Here is a 27,686-nt window from a genome sequence, read left to right on the forward strand (position 1 = left end):
CAGCGTACTAGTACCCAATATGGATAAAGCGTTTCAGTGATAAAGAGAACCGACACGTAATCCAGTAGTCTCAAAGGGAAATGGCATGCTCTAGTTCATTAGTATAATATTCAAGACCTGCAGATTGTCCAAGAAAGAACTTATCTTGAACACACTTCTACGACGTACGGTTAGAATACTATAGGGCGTATAGTTTTTCCCAACAGAATTTACGAACATGTACTGAGAAGCGCAACAATAACAATCATACTTTTGTTAATGTCACGCGAAACGCTTGCTGACGTATTAAAAAATCGAACTGACATACGTTTGAAGTATGGTGGTTATTGTGTCACAAAAAGTTATTTACTAAGTTTTAAGAACATATTTTCAAAAACAAATGTAGGAATATTAGTGTGCACTTCATTTTCTCATAATTCATGAGAAATGTTTGACTACGAGGAGTATTGAGGCTTGCAAACAGACATCACTCAAACATTACTTCATTTAATGCTGCGGAAGAAACTTAATAATATCCTAACTTACTCTGCAAAACACCTTACAGTGATGTGAAAAGTTTAAAACCGATGCAGATGTAATTTATGGTATCCATCAATCACCAATCATTATTATTAAATCCTGTGCAGGTTATACCAATATACAACGTTGCACATGTTGACTGTCCAGAAGCAGAAAAATTGGAGTTTGGGGAAGACTTCTATGCCCATTTAAAAAGTATATCAAAAGTGCACGAAAGCTATTATGACACTGGTTACGTAGCACAAAGATAAAAATCGATATAGCGACTTTTATGCAACATTTGGTTGTGGCAAACAAATTAAGGAAGAAGTGACTATATTCATGGAGAAAGAGCACACTATATGAATTTTTTGGATTTGCAACTGAGGAAATTACGAAGTAGTAAAAGTTATTTCACTTGGCATAAAGCTCTAGGAAAGAGCCTTAAATAAGGTCCTTCTCGATCTGTTAACAGTAATTGGAAATAATTTTGCAGTACCTCGGCAAATGTATCAGAGACACAATAAACATTGCCGGCCGGTTTGGCCAAGCGGTTAAAGGCGCTACAGTCTGGAACCGCGTGGCCGCTACGGTCGCAGGTTCGAATCCTGCCTCGGGCATGGATGTGTGTGATGTCCTTAGGTTAGTTAGGTTTAAGTAGTTCTAAGTTCTAGGGGACTGATGTCCTTAGAAGTTAAGTCCCATAGTGCTCAGAGCCACAATAAACATTCTAAGAGACAAAAAAAGAAAAACGAAAAAAGCATGAAGGAATTATCCGAATGGGTCAGAAATCGGCAGATCTTAAGACCTGAGGTATATGTGCAGTCAAACAAATGACTACAGTTTCATAAAAATCGGATGATTTATTCAAGCGAAATATCTTCACAAATTGAGCAAGTCAATAAAGGGTTGGGGCCATTACGGACCCTTATGCAGACAGTTGTTCGGCTTGGCATTGACTGATAGAGTTTTTATATGTGCTCCTGATGGATACCGAGGAAGAATTTTGTCAGAATTTTGTCCAATCGGCGCGTTTTCTGGGGACAGAACCCGTTTCTTTTGTTTTAGAGTGTGTATTGTAAGAAAGGTAATGGAACAGGTGTGTGTAAACAAACACAATATATAGCTAGTATTTAATAATTTCCAGAAAGCCATTGATCGTGCGTACCGATCATTAATAAGACAGCCTCCGAGAGCATAAAATTTCTCTGGGTATTATCTAGAGATTTTTGTAAATGCGTGTAAGTATGCCCAGAGGGACCATCAGAAAGTACTCATGCCAGCGCTGGCGTACATCAAGGCAGCTCTCTTGCGCAACGTAATCATAAATTACCTGATTTTCCAAAACCCTCTAGGAATCTTTCATAAACCACTGACGTAACGCTAATAAATGTCGCACACTCCCTTGTGACAGTAAATTGACCACTAGGACCAAACTTAATGTATTCAAAGCAGTCAGTCGACCGGAAATGATGTATAGCAGTGAGATGAGGTTGATGAAGAAGATACTTGAGCGAAGGACGCGTGTGTTGCGCCTTTTATCTGAAACTGCCATGAGGACAAAATCAGCAGCGGCTGCATAAGCAATATTTTTAAATAACAATAATTACAGAAAGGTTTACTGAATGCAGACTGATAAGATGCTACGACGTCTTGTGTGCGGCAAGGGAAAAAAATGCTCTCCGTCGCTACGAGTAAAAGACATAAAGGCAGACTCTGCCTAATCAGTTGAGCTGTGTCAAAAAGATCATGGAAAATGAGAATAAGTCGAACAGGTTGCATGCCAATAAAAAAAATGACGACACAAGATGTCAGGAAAGAGAAACATGTCAGGTGTACAACAGTTAAAATCTTTCCATATTTGACGAACATGAGAAGCTTGCCGAAAGTGAATGTGGTTTTTGTAGTTTATGTACGAAAACTTGATGGATTTTTTTCCTGTCATTATGATTTCTCCTTTTAGTCTCATTGAAGATCCAAATACCTGAATTTTCGTGTAAGATCATAGGACACCTTACTTGCATTCGAACGACCATTGTTTTCTGAAGAACACGATTCCAGGGTAATGTGCTGGTCATATTTAACGAAAGGGCTTTGTTGAATACATCTTGTGAGTTTCATTTGCAGGGATACACAGAAGTGAAGGTTTTCTTCCACACAATGTTTTTTTTTTTTTAAAAAAAAGCGGATGTGAGACTGAACGCCATTCGTATAATAGTGACCATTTGATTAGTGTATGGTCATAAATGGACTTATTTTGTGAGATTTAGATACTTACTCCACGTAACCGTAGCTCTTTTTACGAAAAGTGTTGTTAAAAATGGTTCAAATGGCTCTGAGCACTATGGGACTTAACATCTATGGTCATCAGTCCCCTAGAACTTAGAACTACTTAAACCTAACTAACCTAAGGACAGCACACAACACCCAGCCATCACGAGGCAGAGAAAATCCCTGACCCCGCCGGGAATCGAACCCGGGAACCCGGGCGTGGGAAGCGAGAACGCTACTGCACGAAAAAGTGGTGTTAGCCGCTGTTACGGGAGATAGATTAGTTTCATTGCTTTTCATTTGCATTTATTACGAAGCTTTAGATGGCGCTGCTCGGAGCAGAATTATGGAACTGAAGGAGATTTTCTAGCAAATCGGATCAGATGGCAAGGAACGACAACACGCGCAAGTTAAGGCACGAATGACTTATATTCTCAGTATATGAAAGATAGGCTATAAGATGACGATGATCGAAATGTTTTCTGAGATCTCTCTTTCGTAGACTCTCAGTCAATTTTGGACTTAAATCTGATCCATAACTATAGGTATACTTCATTAATAAATTACAGAACAATACGTTAGCATCAGTGACCGCTATTGTCCGACCCTTTTCAAAAGTCATATCAATCTTCAGAAGTCGTACTTGTGAAATAAGTTCTGCATAGTTATCGTAAGCAGCCAAACACCAAAGAGATCATAGATTTATAGTGGTACGGATGTCGTTACTTAAAGGTTTTAGTTTTTTTAAACGAAATTTTTTGTAGAAATTCATGCCACAATCAGTGATTTTTGTAAATGCGGATATCAAACTAGATGAGTAGCTTTCATTCAGTAGATGGCAGGAAATATGTCAGACCAATATGTGATGATTTTTTCATTCGGTACGACCACGTCCAAGAGCAACACAGAGCTGTTTGCAAAATGATGTGCAAAATGTTTTTCTCACCGCTGCACTTTATCTGAAATGTAAAGTTACAGATCTATTTCTTCTTTAGGAAAAACATTTCGTTTTTCGGCATTTGATGTTTCCTTGTTATTCCATAATGTAAGATTCGCTTTTGCACTCTGAAATGTAAATTAATTTAGAGGTTCGATTCGAGAATCAGTATTTATTGACTCCCTAACGTAAAAACTTTGCATAATAACTAAATAAAGCTGGAAGAACTACTTTATGTTAAATTGTAATAAGACGAAGATTTAACATTACAACCCCGGTAAGAAGTTTTTATCCGTTCATGTGATAGACGAACTAAACGGTAAGAATACCGCATACATACAAAATCGAAGTGAGCACTGGACGTAAATAATGTGACAAATTCAAGAGAAATACAGTAGTTTATCACGGGTGAGATGTAAATGTTTATAAAGAAAAACTGTAATAAAAATCTTGCAAAAATCTCGAAAAAATATGAACAAGAAGAAAAAAAAATAAGTCAAGAAATAATTTCACGCATTTAGGAGAATTTATTACGCCTTCTATTTTTATAGTACTTACGTTTATACCAGTAAGACTTACAGTACTAAGTATTGCGTATAATACGACCAGTTTTCAGAGAATATTTCGTATTTTGGAGAAATTATGAAAAACTGCTTTGTGAATCTGGTCTCGTTACTAATCACAATAAAAGGTGATTTTATTCAACACATGATCCGTTTCGGGTTTGTGCCCATCTTCAGGTGGTTTACATTCAGGTGTATGTTTCCACACTCAGTGTTCGACATTACTGTTTAAATCAGAAATAAGTTATGTGATGTTGACTAAATAGTCACAAATGAAACATCTGGAAGTGGCTAAGCGACATTTGTTGCAAAACGTTGCAGTACTTACGTGCAGCTGGTGTATCCATATTGTTTTCAGGTTACATTTATCATATTTTTGTTCAAAAATATTTCATTTTTTTATTCGTTAACTGTATATTAGTCACCATGCTAATTATTGGTGCTTCCATACTATGTCTAAAGTTACCAATATCTTAAGTGATACTACTTTATCAAAGACATAATATGGGAGCACTGATAATTAGGATGGTGACTAATATGCAGTTAACGAAGAAAAAACGAAATATTTTTGTACAAAAATGTGACAAATGCAACGTGAAAATGATATGGATACACCAGCTTTGTGTAAGTACTGCAGTATTTTACAAGTTGCTTAGCCACTTCCAAATGTTTCATTTGTGTCTATTTAGTCATTATCACATTATTTGTTTTTTATTTAGCCCATGATGTCCAACACTGAATATGGAAACGTATATCTGAGTGTAAACTGCCGGAAGATGGCACAAACCCAAAACGGGTTGTGTGTTAAATAAAATCACCTCCTTTAGTGACTAATTGCGGTTATTATTCTACACCCTGTAAAGGAAGAGTCACGGAGTTCAGTTGCATCCATTATGGATAAAATACATGCTTTGTGAATGTTATAATGGCACTATATCACGAATAGGAAATGAATTGATGTTAAAAGAATGAATTTTGCAAAAAAATATTAGTGTATGTACTGTTATTAGAGTAAAAAAGTTCAGCATGGCACAAAACTTATTGTACTGAAGTTGAAAATTGCTTGCTACAGATAATATTTGCTGGTAAAGTTGGTCGCAACAGCCTGGGTGACATCGCTCTGGATGACGTCTCGCTGACACCTGGCAGCTGTCCAAGTAAGGCACTGGGCTATTATTCTCACATTAAATGCCTTAACTTTTCCTAGGCCACAAGGCGATAAAGATAGACGTGTAGTACTATAGCAGACACAATGCATTTATTATTTTTACAGTACTGACCAAAACATGATAATGATAGCAAGAAAAACTTTTATTGGAACAACTATAATTCGTCGTTCTAACGCCTAAACTAAATTATTTGCATGGCTGTAAAATTTTAGTTCAAATATTCTTATATTCTGAGTTCCAACTTTATATGCAGAGTAAAATTAACTTCCCCTACATGATCGTACAATATTTTTGTATGAAACTACGTGGTTTGGATTTCTCACAATAATGCTTTTATCCATTATGGATGAACAACACTGCGACAGTGATGAATAAAGGTATCTTGAAACACGTCGCCATTTGTTTATTCTTGAATTCTTTTATTATTCCATTACCGGTTTCGAACCGCCTAGCGATTCATCATCTGATGGTACATATTTATTGACTGTCTGCAGCAGTGTGGGAGTCCTGTAGCTGTGACAAAATGTACAAACGTATCCGTTCGTTGTATGCTGGTGTACACTGGAAAACGTAATGAATGTTTCCCAGTGACGTTCATTGTACTGCACTCAACACACTTAGCTACAGGCTACACGTTCCACTTGCTTTACAAAACGTAAATAAACCATACATCTTGCCACAGCTACATGGCACCCACACTGCTGCAGACAATCAATAAATATGTACCATCTGATGATGAATTGCTAGGTGGTTAGAAACTGGTAATGGGATAATAAAAGAATTGAAGAACAAGACAAAAGGCGGTTGGTTGTAGTAATTTGAAGAAACCTCTCATAATAATGTTAGTAGGGGAGTCAAGACAGATTCTGAGCCATCTTGTGGGTTGCCTACATCAAGGGCAGGTATGCACTCAGGGGCAAATCTGCCCCTGCTGTAGGCAACCCATAAGATGGCTCAGTATCTGTCTTGCCCCCCTAGTAATGTTTTAGGATCTTCTTGCCCTCTAAGTATTTAGCTATGGCGCAGGCTGTGGCAATGCCCGTTTCTTCCTCAGTCTTCCGATGTCACTTTTTTCGCATCCATTATAGATGTTCACACTATCCTCTATTATTGTCATTTTATTATTCAGTGGTTCCATTTTAATTTCTTTTTTTAGTATCCACATTTAGCTAATTGTATAACAAAGTAAATTTCAGCATTTATTCTTATTATTGATTTACATCCAACTACAAATGAATAGCACACAAAAACAAATTGGCCAATACCAAAGAAACTTGGCAGTTACATCACAATATCACTGCAAGTCGTTCAGTCCATTATTTCAGGCTTACAAACACGTAAACAACACGTGTGATAATAAGGGAAAAAATTACATTTGCTGATGGTATTATAATCTTAGGATATTACTAGAAGATACGAATTTAATGTTACAACATTGACATATACATTGAAGATACTGAAACAAAAAAACTGTTAATGCTGAAAAATGAGTTGAAGGTATGAACAGATCTAAAAATAGGAAATGCAGAAACACCAGAACTGTCTATGAGGAGAAAGAGAGGAAAACATTCGGCACTAAAGTACATTGTAATATGCTGGCATCAAGAGATTCGTGAGATGATAGTGCTGAACGACTCGGCGAGCTGATACCGTAGTTAAGGCAGTGCACTTGTTTTTGTGGAAAGCAGTGCTCAAATCCATGTTAGGCAATCCTGATTTAGATCTTTTGTAGTTCCGCTAAATCTTTCTAGAGGAAAACGTCGGAACAGTTTCTTAAATAAAATTATGACTGATTTCCTTCCCCACCATTGTCAATGCTAACTTGTGTTTCAGCGATAGAACGCACAATTACACCCTTCTTTCGTCCCTTAGAAAATGCTCTGTGCGGTACCACAAGGAGCAGAGGAACAGTGGGACGTGAATGACCTTTTACTTAACATTCAACAAGCAAAATTGGTACTTTTTGCAGACGGTACTAGTGTTATAATAAATTCCATGAGAGAGAAAGCAACAGAAGAGTTGATAAATGATATTTTCCAAAGAATTATTAAGTGGTTCTCTGAAAAATGGACTTCTGCTAAACTTTGAGAAAACACACTACATTCAGTTCTGTACAAAAAATAGTCACACCAACAACCTATGTAGCATATAAACAGGAGTCAATAAATAAGGTAATTCATGCTCCAAATTTTTGGGTGTGGATATTGATGAAAACTTGAACTGGAAGAAGAATATTATTGAGCTCCTCAAACGATTAAGTTCAGCTACTTTTGCTCTTCCTACAATTGGTAATCTTGGAAACAAACGTATCAGCCTCCTCACATATTTTGCGTGTTCCCAGTCAGCAATTCGTACGGATTAATTTTCTGAGGTAGCTCATCACACAGAAAGAAAGTATTGATTGCATAAAAGCGAGCAGTAAGAATAATATGTGATATTCATCCACGGACATCATCTAGGTACCTTATCAAGAAGCCAGATATCTTAACTAAGTCGTCACAATACATATATTCGCAAATGAAATCAGTGTTAAATAATTCCTCACAACTCGAAAAGAACAGTGATGTCCATACTTAGAACACTAGACGGAAAATGGCCCTTGTTACCCATTATTAAAGCTGTCAGTGGATCAGAAAGGAGTTAAACTTACAGCAACAAAAATTATTGATATTTGCCAGATAACAAAAATGTCTGACAGGTAGCGAAGGAAGTTTTAAATCTAATTTAAAATCATTTCCTCTAGACAACTTCTTCTATTCCACTGATGAAGTTTTACTTAAAAACTGGTATCCAGTAAAAATAAAAATAGAAAAATAAAAAAACATGATATTTAACTGTATTTGCAAGAGTAGAACTAAAAATAATAGTATGTTCGTTAATGTTAACACTAATAATACATACATATCCTTTAAACTGACTCATTCCACATCATTTCGATAAAAGAATCGTCCAAATAATCTATGGAACATGTAACTAACTAACTAACTAACAGAGATAGGAACAACCTGTGACGGCATGAACGTCATAGCGTTCTTCAGTCACGAAAAGACGATATATCTCATGTGATACAAATGTCCGACGCCCATCCTCATAATTTCAACACGTTACCTCATCTAGTAAGACCTCTACATTGTTTTCCATTTCTGGTTTGGTAATAATCTTGGTATCTCTTCATCATTTGCAGAAGACTCTACTTGTCGGGCAGAACTGTGTTGAACAATCTGTCTTCGGTGAGTAAGCCCAAAAACGCTTCGCTTTACTCAGCCTTGTCCAAAGCACTCCTTTCTATAGTCTCACATAGACGCTCAAGCCATCGTTTTGTGAGTCTTGGAACATTATCTTAGCAGTTATCCTCCGCATGTCCCATGAAAATGAAAGAGGTGGCATGGTTGTTAAGTCACTGGTCTAGTATTCGCGATGGAACGGGTTCAGATTTCCATATTGTCATCCTACCTGATAATTGAAAAAAGGGACGCTCCACAAAGTAATTATCCTAATGGGGAGGAAATCGGTAGATGTGATGTACATGTACAGACAAACAAGGGATTACAATTTCAGTAAAACTGGATTATTTATTCAAGAGAAAGAACTTAACAAATTGAGCAAGTCAACAATGCGTTGATCCACCTCTGGCTTTTATGGAAGCAGCTATTCGTGCCAGTCCAATCAGCTGATAAGATCGTCAGAATTCCGAGTTGCTTGAAGGGCCCCAACGTTCTCAACTCGGGGGAGACCCGGCAACCATGCTGATCAAGTTAGGGTTTGGCAAGCATGGAGACAAGTAGTAGAAACTCTCGCCGTCTGTAGGTGGGCATTATCTTGCAGGATCGTAAGCCCACGATGGGTTGCCATGAAGGGCAACAAAACGGGGCGTAGAATATCGTCGACGTAGCGCTGTGCTGTAAGGGTGCCTCAGATAACAACCAAAGGGGTCCTGCTACGAAAACAAATGGTACCCCAGACCATCACTCCTGGCTGTCGGGCTGTATGCTGGGTGACAGTCAGGTTTAAGTCGCACCATTGTCTGGGGCGTCTCCAGACACGTCTTCGCTGGTCATCGAGGCTCAGTTCGAAGTGGGACTCATCACTGAAGACAGTTCTAATCCAGTCAATGAGACTCCAGACCAGAGACCAGTCTTGAGACGAACCCGGACAGTGGTGGCAATACCAACCTATCTGTCGCCTGCCATACTGCCCGGCAATAAAGAGTAATTGTCTGGGGTGGTATTTTATTTCACAGCAGGACCCTTTTGGTTGTCATCAGCAACATACTTACAGCACAGCGATACGTCGACGATATTTTACGCCCCGTTTTGTTGTCCTTCACTGCAAGCTATACTGGGCTTACATTTGACCAAGATAATGCCCACCCACACAGAGAGTTTCTACTACTTGTCTTCGTGCTTGCCAAACCCTACCTTGGCCAGCGTGGTCGCCGGATCTCTCTCCAATTGAGAATGTATGGATCATTATGGGCAGGACCCTCCAATTATTTCTGGGTGCTGACAATCTGATGCGCCAGTTGAACAGAATTTAGCATGGTATCCCTCAGGACACCCAACAACTCTACCAATTAACGCCAAGCCGAATAACTGCTTGAATAAGGGCCACAGGTGGCTCAACTTGTTACTGTCTTGCTCAATTTGTGAAGTTGAATAAATAATCCAAGTTTTATAAAGTTGTAATCTTTTGTTTGTCTGTACATGTACATCACATCTACCGATTTTCATCCCATTCGGATAATTCCTTCGAGGTGCCTCGGTTGAAACTCTAACCTTCCTTCCGCCCGACGAATATTTAGTTCCCTGCAACTCAGGCCTTTAAGTTTTAGTGACATTATCCCGAGAACCACTGCACATCACTCGCAATTCTGTAAGAAATTTTTCAGTTTTTTTATAGTTCCACATTTTCTCCGTGGAAAACGTCTGTAGAACTTCATTGTTGCAGATTTTGTATGTCGAACTTGTGTTTTGTTTCATAAAGCGACTCCACAAATTGCTGCTGCTATTCCCGGAGACTGTACTTTCGAAATTGACGAGTGTGGCTGGAGCAACACAGGGGCTCGAGATAACACGGACGATATCGATTGGGAGCGTGTGTCCGGACAAGCGACGCGAACCAACACGCAGGACCACACGCTTGGAACAGAAAAAGGTAAACATGCGAAAATTTCCTCTTTTCAATGAGGAGCTCCCAGCGAGCATACAGTTTCTTTCTTGGTTGTCTTGTGAAACCGAAACTATTCAAAAATTCTACGGACAAATGATATGGTTATTTGGTAAATAGCATTAACAATGTGACATTTTATCTGGTCTACTCAACCACCTTTTTTGTGTATTTATTTCAGGCTTCTTGATGACCCTTGCAAGAAACAATGTTTTGCGCCCCGGCAGTAGGGCGTGGTTTCTGTCACCTGAGTATAAGGGAAGTGAAAACGCACAGTGTCTTTCCTTTTGGTAAGTCCCCGTCTTCAGAAATGACAACATTTTTCACTTCACGTCCAGTCTTAATTCACTTATTTGCCATTTCAGAGTCAAAATATTCAACATAGTACTTTTCAATTTTCTCTGTGTTTGTACATTAGAAAGTTATTTCTACCCTAGTAGCTGACTGATCTGACAAAGCAGCTATCCAGAGAGGTCTCAACCTGCAACAAAGTTTAGGGTTCCTATGAAGAAACGGCGTTTCGCACGGTGTTCATTCTATTGTTTGAAATGCGGTGGCTTGTGATTTCATCTCATGTGTTCCTGCATACCTTTAATGGCACGAAACGTTAGGGATACCGTGACCGGCATGGAAAAGCTACGGTTAGAAACAAATGTGGTGAAACGAAGACAAATGTATGAGTAAATTGGGGACTTACTACAGTGTGCTCGAAACTGAAGAAAGTTACCACTACAATTAGTTTGTTGTGTGTTTGTAGATATTCAAACACCCATTAACATGCATCGTTTCCTATACAAAAGCCAGGCAACTCTCAAACAGACACTCAGTGCTCTGCCTAACATGCATCACGGCATCTCAACACAGCTAGTTCATTAAACTATTTTTTTAAAATAAAACTTCCTCATCCATACTCTGATAAACTATTCACCAGTTCTTTCATCATCTATTTTTAGCTCACACAGTGATAATCACAGGAGCCACTTACATGGCGTATACTACTTCCTAAAATTCCATCACTCTTCTTGATTTCACAGCCTACGGCCATAATGTCACCAACAATTTCTACACTTTCCAACATTTTACTGTTGACGGCGTATGATCTATCTTAACCACATGAAATATTGACCACTATAACTACGATCGTTCCACATCTCTTCTTCTCTTCCTTCTCTCAGAGAAACTACACTCCTGGAAATTGAAATAAGAACACCGTGAATTCATTGTCCCAGGAAGGGGAAACTTTATTGACACATTCCTGGGGTCAGATACATCACATGATCACACTGACAGAACCACAGGCACATAGACACAGGCAACAGAGCATGCACAATGTCGGCACTAGTACAGTGTATATCCACCTTTCGCAGCAAAGCAGGCTGCTATTCTCCCATGGAGACGATCGTAGAGATGCTGGATGTAGTCCTGTGGAACGGCTTGCCATGCCATTTCCACCTGGCGCCTCAGTTGGACCAGCGTTCGTGCTGGACGTGCAGACCGCGTGAGACGCCGCTTCATCCAGTCCCAAACATGCTCAATGGGGGACAGATCAGGAGATCTTGCTGGCCAGGGTAGTTGACTTACACCTTCTAGAGCACGTTGGGTGGCACGGGATACATGCGGACGTGCATTGTCCTGTTGGAACAGCAAGTTCCCTTGCCGGTCTAGGAATGGTAGAACGATGGGTTCGATGACGGTTTGGATGTACCGTGCACTATTCAGTGTCCCCTCGACGATCACCAGTGGTGTACGGCCAGTGTAGGAGATCGCTTCCCACACCATGATGCCGGGTGTTGGCCCTGTGTGCCTCGGTCGTATGCAGTCCTGAATGTGGCGCTCACCTGCACGGCGCCAAACACGCATACGACCATCATTGGCACCAAGGCAGAAGCGACTCTCATCGCTGAAGACGACACGTCTCCATTCGTCCCTCCATTCACGCCTGTCGCGACACCACTGGAGGCGGGCTGCACGATGTTGGGGCGTGAGCGGAAGACGGCCTAACGGTGTGCGGGACCGTAGCACAGCTTCATGGAGACGGTTGCGAATGGTCCTCGCCGATACCCCAGGCACTGCGTAGGATCCTACGGTCTTGGCGTGCATCCGTGCGTCGCTGCGGTCCGGTCCCAGGTCGACGGGCACGTGCACCTTCCGCCGACCACTGGCGACAACATCGATGTACTGTGGAGACCTCACGCCCCACGTGTTGAGCAATTCGGCGGTACGTCCACCCGGCCTCCCGCATGCCCACTATACGCCCTCGCTCAAAGTCCGTCAACTGCACATACGGTTCACGTCCACGCTGTCGCGGCATGCTACCAGTGTTAAAGACTGCGATGGAGCTCCGTATGCCACGGCAAACTGGCTGACACTGACGGCGGCGGTGCACAAATGCTGCGCAGCTAGCGCCATTCGACGGCCAACACCGCGGTTCCTGGTGTGTCCGCTGTGCCGTGCGTGTGATCATTGCTTGTACAGCCCTCTCGCAGTGTCCGGAGCAAGTATGGTGGGTCTGACGCACCGGTGTCAATGTGTTCTTTTTTCCATTTCCAGGAGTGTACTATTGTAAGAACGAATTTCTCTGCGATTGTACTTACCGAGATTTGCAGCTGCGCTATTTAAAAATTCCAGTTGCTTACATGGGTGAAAGTTCATAAAAATAAAAGAATACGTCACTAAAACAGGAAATTTTCAACGCTTATATTAATGAGAATGGCGTAATTCTGTAGCTTGATTTAGTGCAGTGAAATGTGTTTTCATTATGAAGTGAAGGCATTTTTACGTCTTTATCTACTGCCATATCCCGTAAACCGCTGTGAAATGCATAGCTGAGTTTACTTTCCATTGCACCAGATATTGGGGTTTCTTTCCGTTCCATTGCTGTATGTAATACGGGAAATGCGGGTTTTTATTATCTCTGTGTGATCAGTAATTAATTAAAGTTTGTCTAAGCGAGTCCTACGGAACGTTATCGAGTGGGCTATATTATATTTCTAAATTCTTCGCGTAATACTGGTTCCTTCAAATTATGATAGTAGGTAGGCTCCTGCGGGATAGCTGACGTCCATCTTCAAGTGTCTATTGGTTCATGTTTTACAGTAACTTCATGACGCTCTTCCACGCGCCAAACAAACCTGTGGCCTTTCGAGTTGTCCTTCTTTGAATTCGATCAATATTTCCTACTAGTATTATTTGATACGGGTTCCACAGACTTGATCATTATTCTTGGGCGGGCTGTACGAGCGTTTTAAGCAACCTCCTTTGTGATCTGACTGCATCCTCTCAACATTCTAGTAATGAAAGGAAATCTGCCATTCGCTTTACCTATAACTGAGCCTATGTGATCATTCCACTTCATATCCCAACAAATTATTACATCTATGTATTTTATGAGTTCATTAATTCCAGTTGTGAATTATTTACATTTTGGAAATAAGATATTATTTTTTTTCGTTTTAGTACAGAGGGATGAAACACGAGTCCCGCAGAAGTTGTCATTAGCTTCAATAACCCCTTTTTTAAAAAAAGAATCACATAGACGAAGACAAATAAACAATCAGGTGGACTAAGTATCATTTTAATCATAATTTTCCGTCATTTTTCTTCACATTATATAACATGGAAGTGTAGTTTAAATTGTAGATTTCAGTCGTATCGAAATGTAGGCTCATCGTCAAAATAACAAAACTATAGAGTGCTAAAAACAAAAACGGAATATTGACACTTTAATAACTGTTGGGTCATCCCGATAACAAAAATATCGTTTTGGAAATGTGAATTGCGCATAAACAATTTGAAACAGGAATTATACAGGTCAACCACGAATCACGCGTATTATGAAGCAAGATAGTAGGAAGTACTGAAGAAACGAGGCGATTTGATTTGTCGATTTGAAGGATCCACAGGTTGCTACACATTTATATGTTGTATAATGAAAAACAGCTTTGCAAATTAAAGTGTAATCTATGATTCAAGTCATAATGTGACAACAAACAAATAATTTAGAAGGAAGAGGGAAACGTGTCGATAATACAGAGTGAATGAACTTCAGACCATAGGCAACCTAGACCGTGCAGACAGTAGAACAGACATAACATAGAAGAAGCATTATCCATTTACTGTCTGAAAAAAATAAACGAAAACAACAGATAATTAAATAAAATATATTCACGTATGAGAAATGAAGACACAGTATCACGGGCTATTTTAGTGCAACAAAAGATCACCAAAGAAGATGCAGTAATTATTCGAGAATTCAAATCAAGAACAGCTGCCAATATGAATAGCTTGGAAGTAGATACCCTCGAAGGAGCGAAACAACTCACTTAATAAAGGGAAGTCCAGTTTTTATAAAATTAGGTTTCTTTCGCAGTATGCTGATTTAATAGCTTCATATTTAATAATCATATCCAACCGCTATCTCGACGAAAGATCTGTACCTGAGAACTAAAATGTTGCACAGGGAGCGAGGCTGCGTAGTCCTTAGTCCACTGGACTCTCATTCGGGAGGACGACGGTTGAAATTTTAGAATTTACGTGATTTCTCTTAATCGTTCATGGCAAATGCCGCGAAGGTTCCTTTGAAAGAGCACGGCCGATTCCCTGCTCCATCCTTGAAACAGTCCGAGCTTCTGCTCCGTCGACGGATCGTTAAACCCTAATCTTCCTTCCTTTGTTTCTTGGAAAGCTGCACAAATCACATCAATACACAAGAAAGGAAATAGAAGTAGTACGCAGAATTATAGACTCATATCACTGACATGAATTTGCAATAAGGTTTTAGAACATACACTGAAGCGCCAAGAAAAATGGTTTAAGCATGCGTGTTCAGATACAGAGGTATGTAAACAGGCAGAATATGGCGCTGTAGATCACCGAAGTTAAGCGTTGTCGAACTGGGCTAGCACTTGGATGGGTGACCATCCGGTCTGCCGAGCGCTGTTGGCAAGCGGGGTGTACTCAGCCCTTGTGAGGCAAATTGAGGAGCGACTTGATTGAGAAATAGCGGCTTCGGTCTCGTGAACTGACGTACATCTGGAAGAGCTGTGTGCTCACCACATGACCCTCCATATCCACGTCCATTGACGCCTGTGGGCTGAGGATGACACGGCGGCCGGTCGCTACCGATGGGCCTTCAGGAGGAGTTTAGTTAAGTTCAAACTCCCAACAATAACAAATCCTTTAAGAAATATTTCTGCGAAAGAGCTTGTGTCTGCATCAAGATCAGAACACTTTATGCTCGAGAATTTCCTCATCCTACAGCGGCGACCGATCAGTGGTCGCCTGATGTCAACAACAGTCCGATCAGGTGATAGCGATGCGGCGTGGTATGGCAGAATGCTGTCAGACAAATCACGTCAGATAAGGACTTTCTTGTTTCAAGAAGAATAGTTCAAGTCTGAAAGATTTCCTACATTCATGAAGGCTTGATAATTGACATATATGTGATGAACTGCGACCGTTTAACATTTGGGAAATATTTGCATCCTATAGGCATCGTTCAGAAGCTGGCTGTAAGAGACTAACTCAAAGAAACAAAAATCAAAGGGGAGGCTGTTAATACATTTTTGCTTGAACGTTATCAGTTCGCTCACTGAGCATTCCTATCCAGTATTGTTACTGGCGGCGAGTTATGATGGCTTTATGTTAACTTCTGAAGAAGAAATTAATGGCTGAGCCATAAAAAAGAAATTTCCTCGAGAAAAGGGCCGAGTGAACAGAAAATATTTTGCATTTGTAAACAATAATATGGTGTTGTGAAGTGCGAACTCCTCTCAGGCGGTGTGTCCCACGTAGTTGACATTTCTTGCCCACAACTGAAACATCTTTCAATCGCAATATAAGAAAACCGACCAACAAAACTGCATTAAGCGTTGCTACTACGTGATAACGCACTCTGCTGATTTCATAAGCAAAGCTATCCAGAGGAACTCATCCTTCACACACTTAGTCTCCTGCTCTTGCACCCTCCAACGTTTACCTATTCCGCTCCTTATCGGACAACCGTCAAGACGATTTCTTTCCGGACAAAAATTCACTTGAAACCTGGCTTAACGACATATTTAACTCCGAACGAAAAATTTGCCACAGGCATGGAATCGATAAACTATTAGACTGTTTCAGATAATGTCAGAGATTATATTGCTGATGATTAATTTCTCTCATACACTACTGGCCATTAAAATTGCTACACCACGAAGATGACGTGCTACAGACGCGAAATTTAACCGACAGGAAGAAGATGCTGCGATATGCAAATGATTAGCTTTTCAGAGCATTCACACAAGGTTGGCGCCGGTGGCGACACCTACAACGTCCTGACATGAGGGAGGTTTACAACCGATTTCTCATACACAAACAGCAGTTGACCGGCGTTGCCTCGTGAAACGTTGTTGTGATGCCAGGTGTAAGGAGGAGAAATGCTTACCATCATTTTTCCGACTTTGATAAAGGTCGGATTGTAGCCTATCGCGATTGCGGTTTATCGTATCGCGACAGTGCTGCTCGCGTTGGTCGAGATCCAATGACTGTTAGCAGAATATGGAATCGGTGGGTTCAGGAGGGTAATACGGAACGCCGTGCTGGATCCCAACGGCCTCGTATCACTAGCAATCGAGATGACAGGCATCTTATCTGCATAGCTGTAACGGATCGTGCAGCTACGTCTCGATCCCTGAGTCAACAGATGGGGACGTTTGCAAGACAAGAACCATCTGCACGAACAGTTCGACGACGTTCGCAGCAGCAGGGACTGTCAGCTCGGAGACCATGGCTGCGGTTACCCTTGACGTTGCATCACAGAAAGGAGCGCCTGCGATGGAGTACTCAACGACGAACCTGGGTGCACTAATGGCAAAACTTCATTTTTTCGGATGAATCCAGGTTCTCTTTACAGCATCATGACGGTCGCATCCGTGTTTGGAGACATCGCGGTGAACGCACATTGGAAGCGTGTATTCGTCATCGCCATACTGGCGTATCACCCGGCGTGATGGTATGGGGTGCCATTGGTTACATGTCTCGGTCACCTCTTGTTCGCATTGACGGCACTTTGAACAGTGGACGTTACATTTCAGATGTGTTACGACCAGTGGCTCTACCCTTCATTCGATCTCTGCGAAACCCTACATTTCAGCAGGATAACGCACGACCGCATGTCGCAGGTCCTGTACGGGCCTTTCTGGATACAGAAAATATTCAACTGCTGCCCTGGCCAGCACATTCTCCAGATCTCTCACCAATTGGAAACGTCTGGTCGATGGTGGCCGAGCAACTGGCTCGTCACAATACGCCAGTCACTACTCTTGATGAACTGCGGTATAGTGTTGAAGCTGCATGGGCAGATGTACAGATGTTACAATACGCTTGTTCGCCCACTGCTTGAATACTGCTCAGCAGTGTGGGATCCGTACCAGATAGGGTTGATAGAAGAGATAGAGAAGATCGAACGGAGAGCAGCGCGCTTCGTTACAGGATCATTTAGTAATCGCGAAAGCGTTACGGAGATGATAGATAAGCTCCAGTGGAAGACTCTGCAAGAGAGACGCTCAGTAGCTCGGTACGGGCTTTTGTTAAAGTTTCTAGTACATACCTTCACCGAGGAGTCAAGCAGTATATTGCTCCCTCCTACGTATATCTCGCGAAGAGACCATGAGGATAAAATCAGAGAGATTAGAGCCCACACAGAAGCATACCGACAATCCTTCTTTCCACGAACAGTACGAGATTGGAATGGAAGGGAGAACCGATATAGGTACTCAGGGTACCCTCCGCCACACACCGTCAGGTGGCTTTGCGGAGTATGGATGTAGATGTAGATGTAGATGTACCTGTACACGCCATCCAAGCTCTGTTTGACTCAATGCCCAGGCGTATCAAGGCCGTTATTACGGCCAGAGGTGGTTGTTCTGGGTACTGATTTCTCAGGATCTATGCATCCAAATTGCGTGAAAATGTAATCACATGTCAGTTCTAGTATAATATATGGGTTCAATGAATACCCGTTTATCATCTGCATTTCTTCTTGGTGTAGCAATTTTAATGGCCAGTAGTGTATATTTACTGTTGTGTTTAATCACCTAATGGAAAAATGCTGTTAAAATCTGCATTGTACTAATATTTATAAATGAATTACAACTTACTACAATAATCATATGCCGAAAGGTTATTTCAGTAAAATATAACGTATCTGCAACATGAGTGTGCCTAAATCAGGTCGAATTAGTAAGATAATAAAGAATGGGACATCCAGGATGGAATAACGACAATATTATGAAAGGCATAGCTTGCTGCTCACCATATGGAGAACAAGACTGCTATACATTTAAGCTTTCGGCCAAAAGACCTTCATCTGAAGTAGAAAACACAGAAATGTTCACTCAAGTAAAACTCACACACACATGACCACTGTCTCTGGCCACTGAGTGCGGCCTCAGGGGCCAGAGACAGTGGTCATGTGTGTGTGAGTTGTGGGTTGATAGGGTAGCTTGGGCGCACGACAACAAGGTCTTTATAGCGCCTGGACGAAAGTAGTAAGAGACGAGTGGCAGCAAAATACACTTAACAGGAGGAGAAAGCAGCAATGGAAAAGAAAAATAACAAAATTGTGGCAAACTATGTGTGCCGCCCCTACTGAAGCACGAAAAAAGAAGGTATGAAGTCAGGATTAAAACTTAGACTAAAATGGGAGAAAGCTGTAGGAGGAATTAAACAACATATCAGGTGGTCATGGCTGACCAATCGCAGGAAGAAAAAGGATGAGCTAGCTATCTGCAACAAACTACAACTTCCAGCCTAACAGCTGAAATCAGAGTCCATTCACGTCACAAAACCTAAAAACTTTGACCACAGTCGCCTCATCAGCTAAAAAAGAGGGCAGATCCCCACCGAGATTCACTTCCTCCCTCACATCACGAAAGAGAATGAACTCGGTTAAAATATGGCGTATAGTGATTTGCACGCCACAAGAATCACAGAATGGGTGTCCTCTCGGCGGAGTAAGAAGCAATGTGTAAAGCGACAGGGTCAGATTTAGGGGCTTGCAAGGGCCACTTGTACCCACCTGAACGACCTCCAGAAGGAATGCCGTGACTGGATACTTGACTTCACCAACCATAGCTTACTGTTCGTCACTGCCAGTCATTCCTCCTCCCACAAGTGCATGGACCTCTGACATAATACAAATGGCAGCCTGCAGAGGAATAGCGCAATGCGTCACAACATGTGTGCTGCAGGCGTCCTCGGCAGCCTTATCGGCTTGTTTATTTCCCTGAATCCCCACATGCCCTGGCACCCAGCAGAGTAACACTTGCTTCCCTTGCCATTGGAGGAAGTACAGTTGGTCATGAATCAGCTGTACCAATTTCTCTGCTGGGTACAGGTTCTGCAACGATTGTATGCATCAAGAGAATCAGAGCAGATGAGAAACCGTGTGCCATGAATGTATCGTATCTGCTCCACAGCCTTCAGGATCACATAGAGCTCTGCTGAAAAAACGGTTCATCACTGTAAAACCATCTGGGATGCACTCTTCTCAAAACTCGTCAAGTTTAAAATAAGTCTGGGCCGCTGGAGGACCCAATGTGGAAATCTGCTCCAGTCGTGATGTAAAACGTTAAAACCAGCCACACCCACCTCTAAAAGGTAATCCTTCACGTGAATCCCATAGGGCCTCATCGCTTGTTGCCGATAACAAAAAGCCTTCCACTGGACGCCGAGCAACAGTATGGTGTGCAGGTGTGTATGATGTGGACACTGTTTTATATCCCTGATGAACAATGAGCAGCCATCACCTGAAGTGTAGTGGTGGCTCAGCAAACGCAGCACAGGAACTTGATATGGGACTCGTCCACAATGCCTTGGTGGCCAGCCGAATCCATTCATGGTGCACCATATCCAACATGTTTAAATAAGAGGATCTTGCAGACTCATAGACCGTGCACCCATAATCAAGCTGAGATCGCACAAAGGCTCTGTAAAACAGGAGCAGACAAGTCCTATCCTGCCCCCATGAATTGTGGCTAAGACATTCATTGCTTTGACGAACCATCTTTTCAGATCCTTAAGGCTTGGTAACCTTATAAGTTTCGAGTCAAATGTGAGGCCCACAAAAAATTAAGAACAGTATCCCTCACTTGCAACACAGGAAAATTTAAAACAGAATGGAAATGGTTAAAAAAACGTACACAGACTTCTCAGATGAAAACTTAAAAGCTCTCTTCTAGCTCTCTTCTCCGTGCATTCACCCAACCATTGGAGAGTTTGTCGCAGCTGACGTGTGGTAGCTGTAAGGTTTGAAGAGGAACAACAGGCACAGAAGTGATCCACATGCAAGAAACACTAGACAGGACATTTAACTACTGACTTAATACTGTTAATAGCTTTTAAGACACTGTCTTGAGGGACACCCTTCTGTTCAAAGTGATCAGGGAGGACGTCACTGACTCGTTGTCGAAAACAGCGGAGCAAGAGGAAGGACTGAATGAAAATGTGAGGACATTGAGGAAACCACCATTCATGGAGCTGCCCGAGGATAAGATGCCTCAAAGTAATACTGTAGGCCTTCTCGAAGACAAAAAATATGGCCACAAGGTGATGGTTGTCCAGGAAAGCCTGTTGTACAGCCCCATCTAGAAAGGCCATGTCATCAAAGGTGTAGCGATACCTCCTAAACCTATGCAGAAAGCGAATAAGAAGCTGCCTGATTTCTAAGATCCAGACAACGTTGACGTTAATCATTTGCTCCAAGATCTTTCTCATACAGCTAGTGAGGGCAATACCATGATAACTACTCCGGCATGTGTGATCTTTCCCGGGATTTGAAACAGGTATTAAAATTGTCTCTCCTCATGAGTCAGGAAAGTTGGAAAGTTACCTGATGCTCAAATGACATTAAAGAAGGCGAGGAGAATTTCTTTGCTTCGCCAAGTGAGGTGCCATAGCATATTATAAAGGATCCTGGGGTGACCAGGAGACATGCCACAGGCCGGCCCCGGTGGTCTAGCGGTTCTAGGCGCTCAGTCCGGAACCGCGGGACTGCTACGGTCGCAGGTTCCAATCCTGCCTCGGTCATGGATGTGTGTGATGTCCTTAGGTTAGTTAGGTTTAAGTAGTTCTAAGTTCTAGGGGACTGATGACCACAAATGTTAAGTCCCATAGTGCTCAGAGCCATTTGAACCATTTTAGACATGCCACAAGCCGCAAACAACGCAGAAACCAGCTCCCATATGGAAAAAGGGGCAGTTGTACTCTTCGCCAGTGGTGGACTGGAAGTCCCAGCTGCCCCTCTCAGCAACAAATCCAGCTGTGAAGCAGAATCCTGACCGGCAGTAGCAATAATAGCGGCAAAATAGCCTCTACTGAGCGCCATTCGCAGTAGTTTTCTGTTGGACGCCACTCCTTGTGGCAGGTGACTGTAGATCAGAAAGTGATCACTGCCATCGAAGTCATTGACCACTTCCCATTGAGCAGTGCTGGAAAAAGCTGGAGAGCAAAGCAAGAGATTGATAGCAGAGAACGACCATGTTGGAAAGCAAAAGTGCGTACTTGGCCCCATGTTGAGCAAATATGCAAATGAAGACATGAGAATCTCTCAACTGCTCTACCCCTGGTGCAGGTAGTTGCAGAGATCCAAAGCACTCTGTGGACCTTAAAATCACCACAGAGGATGAAGGGGTGAGAGAGCTGAGTAAGAAGGCAGTGGAACGCCACTTTGTCAAATGCAACGTGTGGGGGCAGGTAGAGGGAACATACAGTCAACTGATGACGTACATGCACAGACACTGTGACTGCTTGTTGGCTGTCCATGAGGGACAGTGGCAAAGAGTGAAGGGGGGGGGGTGTTGAGGAAAATAGCCGCTCCCACCCTTGTCTCTCTCTCCACTAAGTATCTGTGGAGAACATAACTATGTAGTGCAGGGTGTGAGAGGATTTGAAATGAGTCTCTTGAATACATATACAAAGTGGACGACCCTATGTAAGTAGACGTAATTCCTCCACATGCATCCTGAACCTTGCAAGTTCCACTGAAGTATGAAGCTATCTTAAAACTGAGGTTCCGCCACGGCAGGGAGGCTGCAACAGAATGGGAGGGGATCACTTGAGGTGCTCGCTGGTTCTCTCAGACGAGCGTCGACATCCATACCATCAATGGTATGGTCATCGTTAAATACATCATACAGCACTAAGGTCACATGGTCCGATGGCTTTGGACCTGATCGCGCTGGCCTGTTTGTCTTCGTCCCCAGCTTGGATTTTGGGGACAGTAGCAAGGCCGATGTAACAGAAACACCGCGTTGAATGGACCTCATCCGATGGCTGTCACGCTGGTTTGCTATCTTGGCTGACATTATGTTCAGCAACTATTAATGTCTCAGCTAAAGGAGCGCTGGGTTGTAAGACCTGCGCCGCAGGATGGCAGCTGCATTTGCATGTGCAGGTATATGTGCCCTGCTCAATAGTCTGAGTGCTAACGATGATATTCTGGACACCAAGGCAAAAGACTTCACAAAATGCGGTGGCTGAGTAGGGTTAAATTCTTTCTTTGCATCAGAGTATGAGACCCACTGAGTGACTTCTATCTCCCGGATATACTTTTCTTTGCGAAGACAGGACAGTCCCAGCTCCAAACGAGATGAGTCTGGTAGCAATTAACATACAAGAGTGCGGCAGTGCACTGAAAACCCAGGTCGTGGGCTGCAGTGCCACATCTTCCACATGTAGCCCGACCATCACAACCAAAAGTGGTGTGACCAAAGCGTTGACACTCGAGGGAGCGCATTGGATTTGGGAAATAAAGTCTAACCCTAAGGTTAAGAATGCCTGCTGCAATATACTCAGAAAACTTCAGAAAATTGTATGTCAGGAAAAAGGATGGTGACTTCTGAAGCTCATCATCAATCTTTTTCATAAAATTCTGGACTTCAGTCACCTGTGCACTTTCCCATTCCTGCTGCCGTTTGTTTGTATCCATGTGCATAGCGTCCTGGAGTTTTACAACTCCTTTAACACTGTTTAACCCAGTGTGCAGCTCACAAGTGATGGGATATTCTCTAAGTAACTTGGCATCAACAGATTGTTTACTTGGGGAGCTTTCATAGTTTCGAGCTGGAGAGTACTGTTGTGCAGCCTCTTGATAGATTTGAGTTGCCACTCAAGTATCTCCAGAGCTTTATGGTTATAGAAGGGTGACAAATTTTCAAAAGAACAATCCACACATCTCATCACAACAAAGACATTATCTACCACAGGATGTGGTCCTCTAATACTATCCCTGACATTCAAAGATGACCCAGGTGAACTACCCCACAGGGCCTCTTAGGAGTTTGGGTGTTAATATTGCCAATGAACCACCTGAACCGCTGGGAGTAGAAATGTTAGGTCTAGGCTTCATGTAGTTCCCACGAACAGCCAGGGAAGGAAGTCTGCCCAGGCACAGCCCCTCTTGTCTGGATAAGACGTACGCAACTGAGGTGCAGCAGATTCCCCAGAGGTTGCCCACTAGCAAGCGTCCCTTCTCAACAGCCTTGCATCTCATCAGTGCACAGCACACCTTGAGATTGAGGGGTTTGGGAAGAAGTTTTTACCATCCTCGTGAGCTGGATGGTTAAGCCACAGTGCCTATGGCACACAACACTCTAACGCCACGCCTCACAGTAGTCGCTGAAGCATGCCCAGAGGTTAGGGACAGAGAACTGACGGCGCTTTCCAGTCCACAGAACAGGAACCCCAGAGTCGCCAATCTCGTACTCAGAATACGAATGCTGAACCTCTGAGGGCGTGTGAGTTGCGCTTGTGTAAATGTCTATGTGTTTTCTACTTCAGAAGAAGGCCGTTTGGCCGAAAACTTAAATGTATAGCAGTATTGTTGTTGTTCCTGTCTGCAACTCAACATCTCCTTACAAAGATGTTATGCATTTTGCACTTCGAACGGTTTGTGTTTATGTAGTGACCTGTGTCATACACAAGTAGCGTGGAAATTTGGCAGCTAGAGTAGATGCATAAAGAACCCCAGTTAATAAATTATTCAATGCACACAGTTTCATAAATAAAAATTGTGTATTCACAAAAAATTATGTCGGCAGAAGCAGAAAAAGGCATAATCAATTGTGCAGTGTCACAAGTTTCTCGCTCTTACGCTATGGGGTACCTGAAGGAGCAGGAGCATTGGTGATGGAAAAGTTTTCTTAAGAGTTTCCTACTGATTTTAGATCTGGCTGCTTGTAACTCTGTCACAGAACAGGTAACAAACAGCCCTTCATTGAGACTAGAATCGAGAGCTAAAGCAGACTTCACTTTACAATGTGACTTTATTACCTCAGAGCTAGCAAAGACCTGTGGTATTCGTCTCTCCCTTATTACCTCAGTGGTTGCCAGGACAGATAAATCGCAATCTAAAAGACGATGATGCAGTTTGTGCTTGGAACGACCTCGCTAGACTCAAAACCTTAAGTTGATAAGAAACTGTCACACCTTAAGTGAAAATCACTCAGATTATTCAATGGAAACGACAAGAAAATATCAGATGAATTTGGGAGGATATGTCTGTGCCATCCAGGAACTAACTAGGTGGTCACAGAGTTGCCACACATATTAGCATTGTCGCCAAGTTCCAGTTATACTACCAGCAGGAAATGCTCGTTTCACCAGCCGATGCGTTCCTTGAGAGGATTCAGAAGTGACTCCCTGCTTGTTTCTGAAACATGTGGCTGTCGAGGGCTAGAACACCAAAAGTATATCTCAATAAGTTTTATTTCCATTTCTGTAACTGGGTTTAGGGACTAGAGCATACGATATGGAGACGGTATCGGTTTTTTCGGACATATACCATGGGCGACCATGCAGCTCTCTAGAATGAAATGATAAATAAACCAATACCTTAAGCTGTCGACAGGCGTTGATGTACATCAACGAGAACAGTTAAAAATGTGTGCCCCGACTGGGACTCGAACCTGGAATTTCCTGCTTACAGGGCAGACACTCTATCCATCTGAGCCACCAAGGGCACACAGGAGAGGGCGACTACAGGGATTTATCCCTTGCACGCTCCCCGTGAGACCCACATTCCCAACGTAATGTCCACACACTACATTCGTAGTGCCCCTGCCCACTACACTCATTACTCGTTTCAGACAATCTTACCAAGTCCCATAAGAGTTCGGGCAATGCGTGTGCATCCGCACAAAAGAAGATGGTCAATGGCGGACATCTCCAAAAGAAGAGATGCCATCTCCATATAGTTAAGGCTAACCGGCCATTGACCTTCTTCTTCTGTGCGGATGCACACACATTGCCAGAACTCTTACGGAACTCGCTAAGATTGTCTGCCGAGAGTAATGAGTGTAGTGGGCAGGGCCACTACGAATGTAGTGTGTGGACATTAAATTGGGAATGTGGGTCTCACGGGGAGCATGCAGTTGATAAATCCCTGCAGTCGCACTATCCTCTGTGCCCTCGGTGGCTCAGATGGATAGAGCGTCTGCCATGTAAGCAGGTGATCCCAGGTTCGAGTCCCCGTCGGAGCACACATATTCAACTGTCCCCGTTGATGCATATCAACGCCTGTCGACAGATTAAGGTATTGATTTAATTATCATTTCGTTCTAAAGTATACGAGGTCTGTTCAAAAGATTCCTGAACATTCGTAATTTCGCGCCAATGGTGTGTTGGAGTGAAATGCTATTGGCATCCCTGCACACGTCTGTGTTTAATGTGTAGGAGTTTCAGTGTTTTATGTGTGTTAGTTATTGTTCAGGGCTGTATTGAGTAGAACATTGTGTCACGTAGTTTGCGAATTTGGAGAAGGCAGAGTTAGAGGAGCAACACGTCTGCTTTACTTTAAATTTTGCGTGAAACTCAAGAAAACCTTTAGAGTGACACACCAAATGATTCAGGAAACCAACGGTGATGAGTGCTTAAGCCGTAACCGGTGTTACGAATGGTTCACACGGTTTGAAAAATCGCCGGACGGAAGTTACAGATGACCCTCGTTCAGGACGCCCTTCGACGTCTACCGACGACGCTCATGTCAGGAACGTCAACGAGACTGTGCGTGCCAGTCGAAGACTGAGAGATTGCAGAAGAATGTAAAATTTCAGTTGCATCATGTCATGAAATCCTGACAGCATCTTGGAATGCACTGTGTTGCCGCCAAGTTCGTCCCACGGCTCATGAATCAAGACCAGAAAGACCTTTACCTCGCAATCTGTGAAGAGCTGTGGGATCGCGCAAATGACAACGAGATGTTAATTAAGAGAATCATAACTGGTGATGAGACGTGGATCTACGGTTATGATATTGAGACCAAGACTCAGTCCTGATAACGGGTCGGGAAAGTTTCTTCAAGACCAAAAAAATCTCGTCAGATTAGGTCCAATGTCAAAGCCATGCTGACAGTTTTCTTTGACTTGGTAGGATTAGTTCATCGTGAATTCGTGCCACAAGGACAAACCGTTAGTCAGTGGTACTATCGGGACGTTTTGCGACCCCTGCGAGAAAATGTGAGAAGGAAACAGCCTGAAATGTGGCGAGACAATTCATGGCTCTTGCATCACGATAACGGACCTGCACATTCATCGCTGTTGGTGGGTGACTATTGCACAAAAAACGAAATCACTGTGCTGTCTCATCCTCCGTACTCTCCAGACCTGGCCCCTGCAGATTTTTTTATTTCCAAAGTTGAAAGCCCCGTTGAAAGGACGAAAACTCGCAACGATAGACGAGATAAGAGAAATCTCGCAGACGGCACTTCGCGCGATCCGGCAAGAGGCGTACAAAAACTGCTTCCGGAAGTGCAAACGGCGTTGTGAGTGGAGTATCAATTGTGGAAGAGAGACCATGCACAATAAGTAAAAGGTAAGCGCAGAAAAATTTTGTGGACAATTTTCCGGAATTATTTAAACAGACCTCGTAGTTATGAATAATACTCAGATTCACAGACTGTAAACAAAACAAATGGCTCTGAGCACTATAGGACTTAACATCTGTGGTCATCAGTCCCCTAGAACTTAGAACTACTTAAACTTAACTAACTTAAGGACATCACACACATCCATGCCCGAGGCAGGATTCGAACCTGCGACCGTAGCA

The 27,686-nt window shown here is 42.6% G+C and overlaps 1 protein-coding gene across 2 annotated transcripts in view; it reads left to right on the forward strand.

The window, feature by feature from the left end:
• The window catches only part of LOC126183235 (MAM and LDL-receptor class A domain-containing protein 1-like), a 433,083-nt gene that overhangs the window by 263,022 nt on the left and 142,375 nt on the right, over positions 1-27,686 (forward strand). For both annotated transcript variants that reach the window (XM_049925025.1, XM_049925024.1), the window contains exons 10-12: positions 5,342-5,426; positions 10,422-10,592; positions 10,786-10,894. In XM_049925025.1, the coding sequence (XP_049780982.1) occupies positions 5,342-5,426; positions 10,422-10,592; positions 10,786-10,894 (365 nt within the window). The remainder of the gene's footprint in view (positions 1-5,341; positions 5,427-10,421; positions 10,593-10,785; positions 10,895-27,686) is intronic.

Source organism: Schistocerca cancellata, chromosome 4, assembly GCF_023864275.1.
Source record: "Schistocerca cancellata isolate TAMUIC-IGC-003103 chromosome 4, iqSchCanc2.1, whole genome shotgun sequence".
In the NCBI taxonomy this organism is placed as follows: domain Eukaryota; kingdom Metazoa; phylum Arthropoda; class Insecta; order Orthoptera; family Acrididae; genus Schistocerca; species Schistocerca cancellata.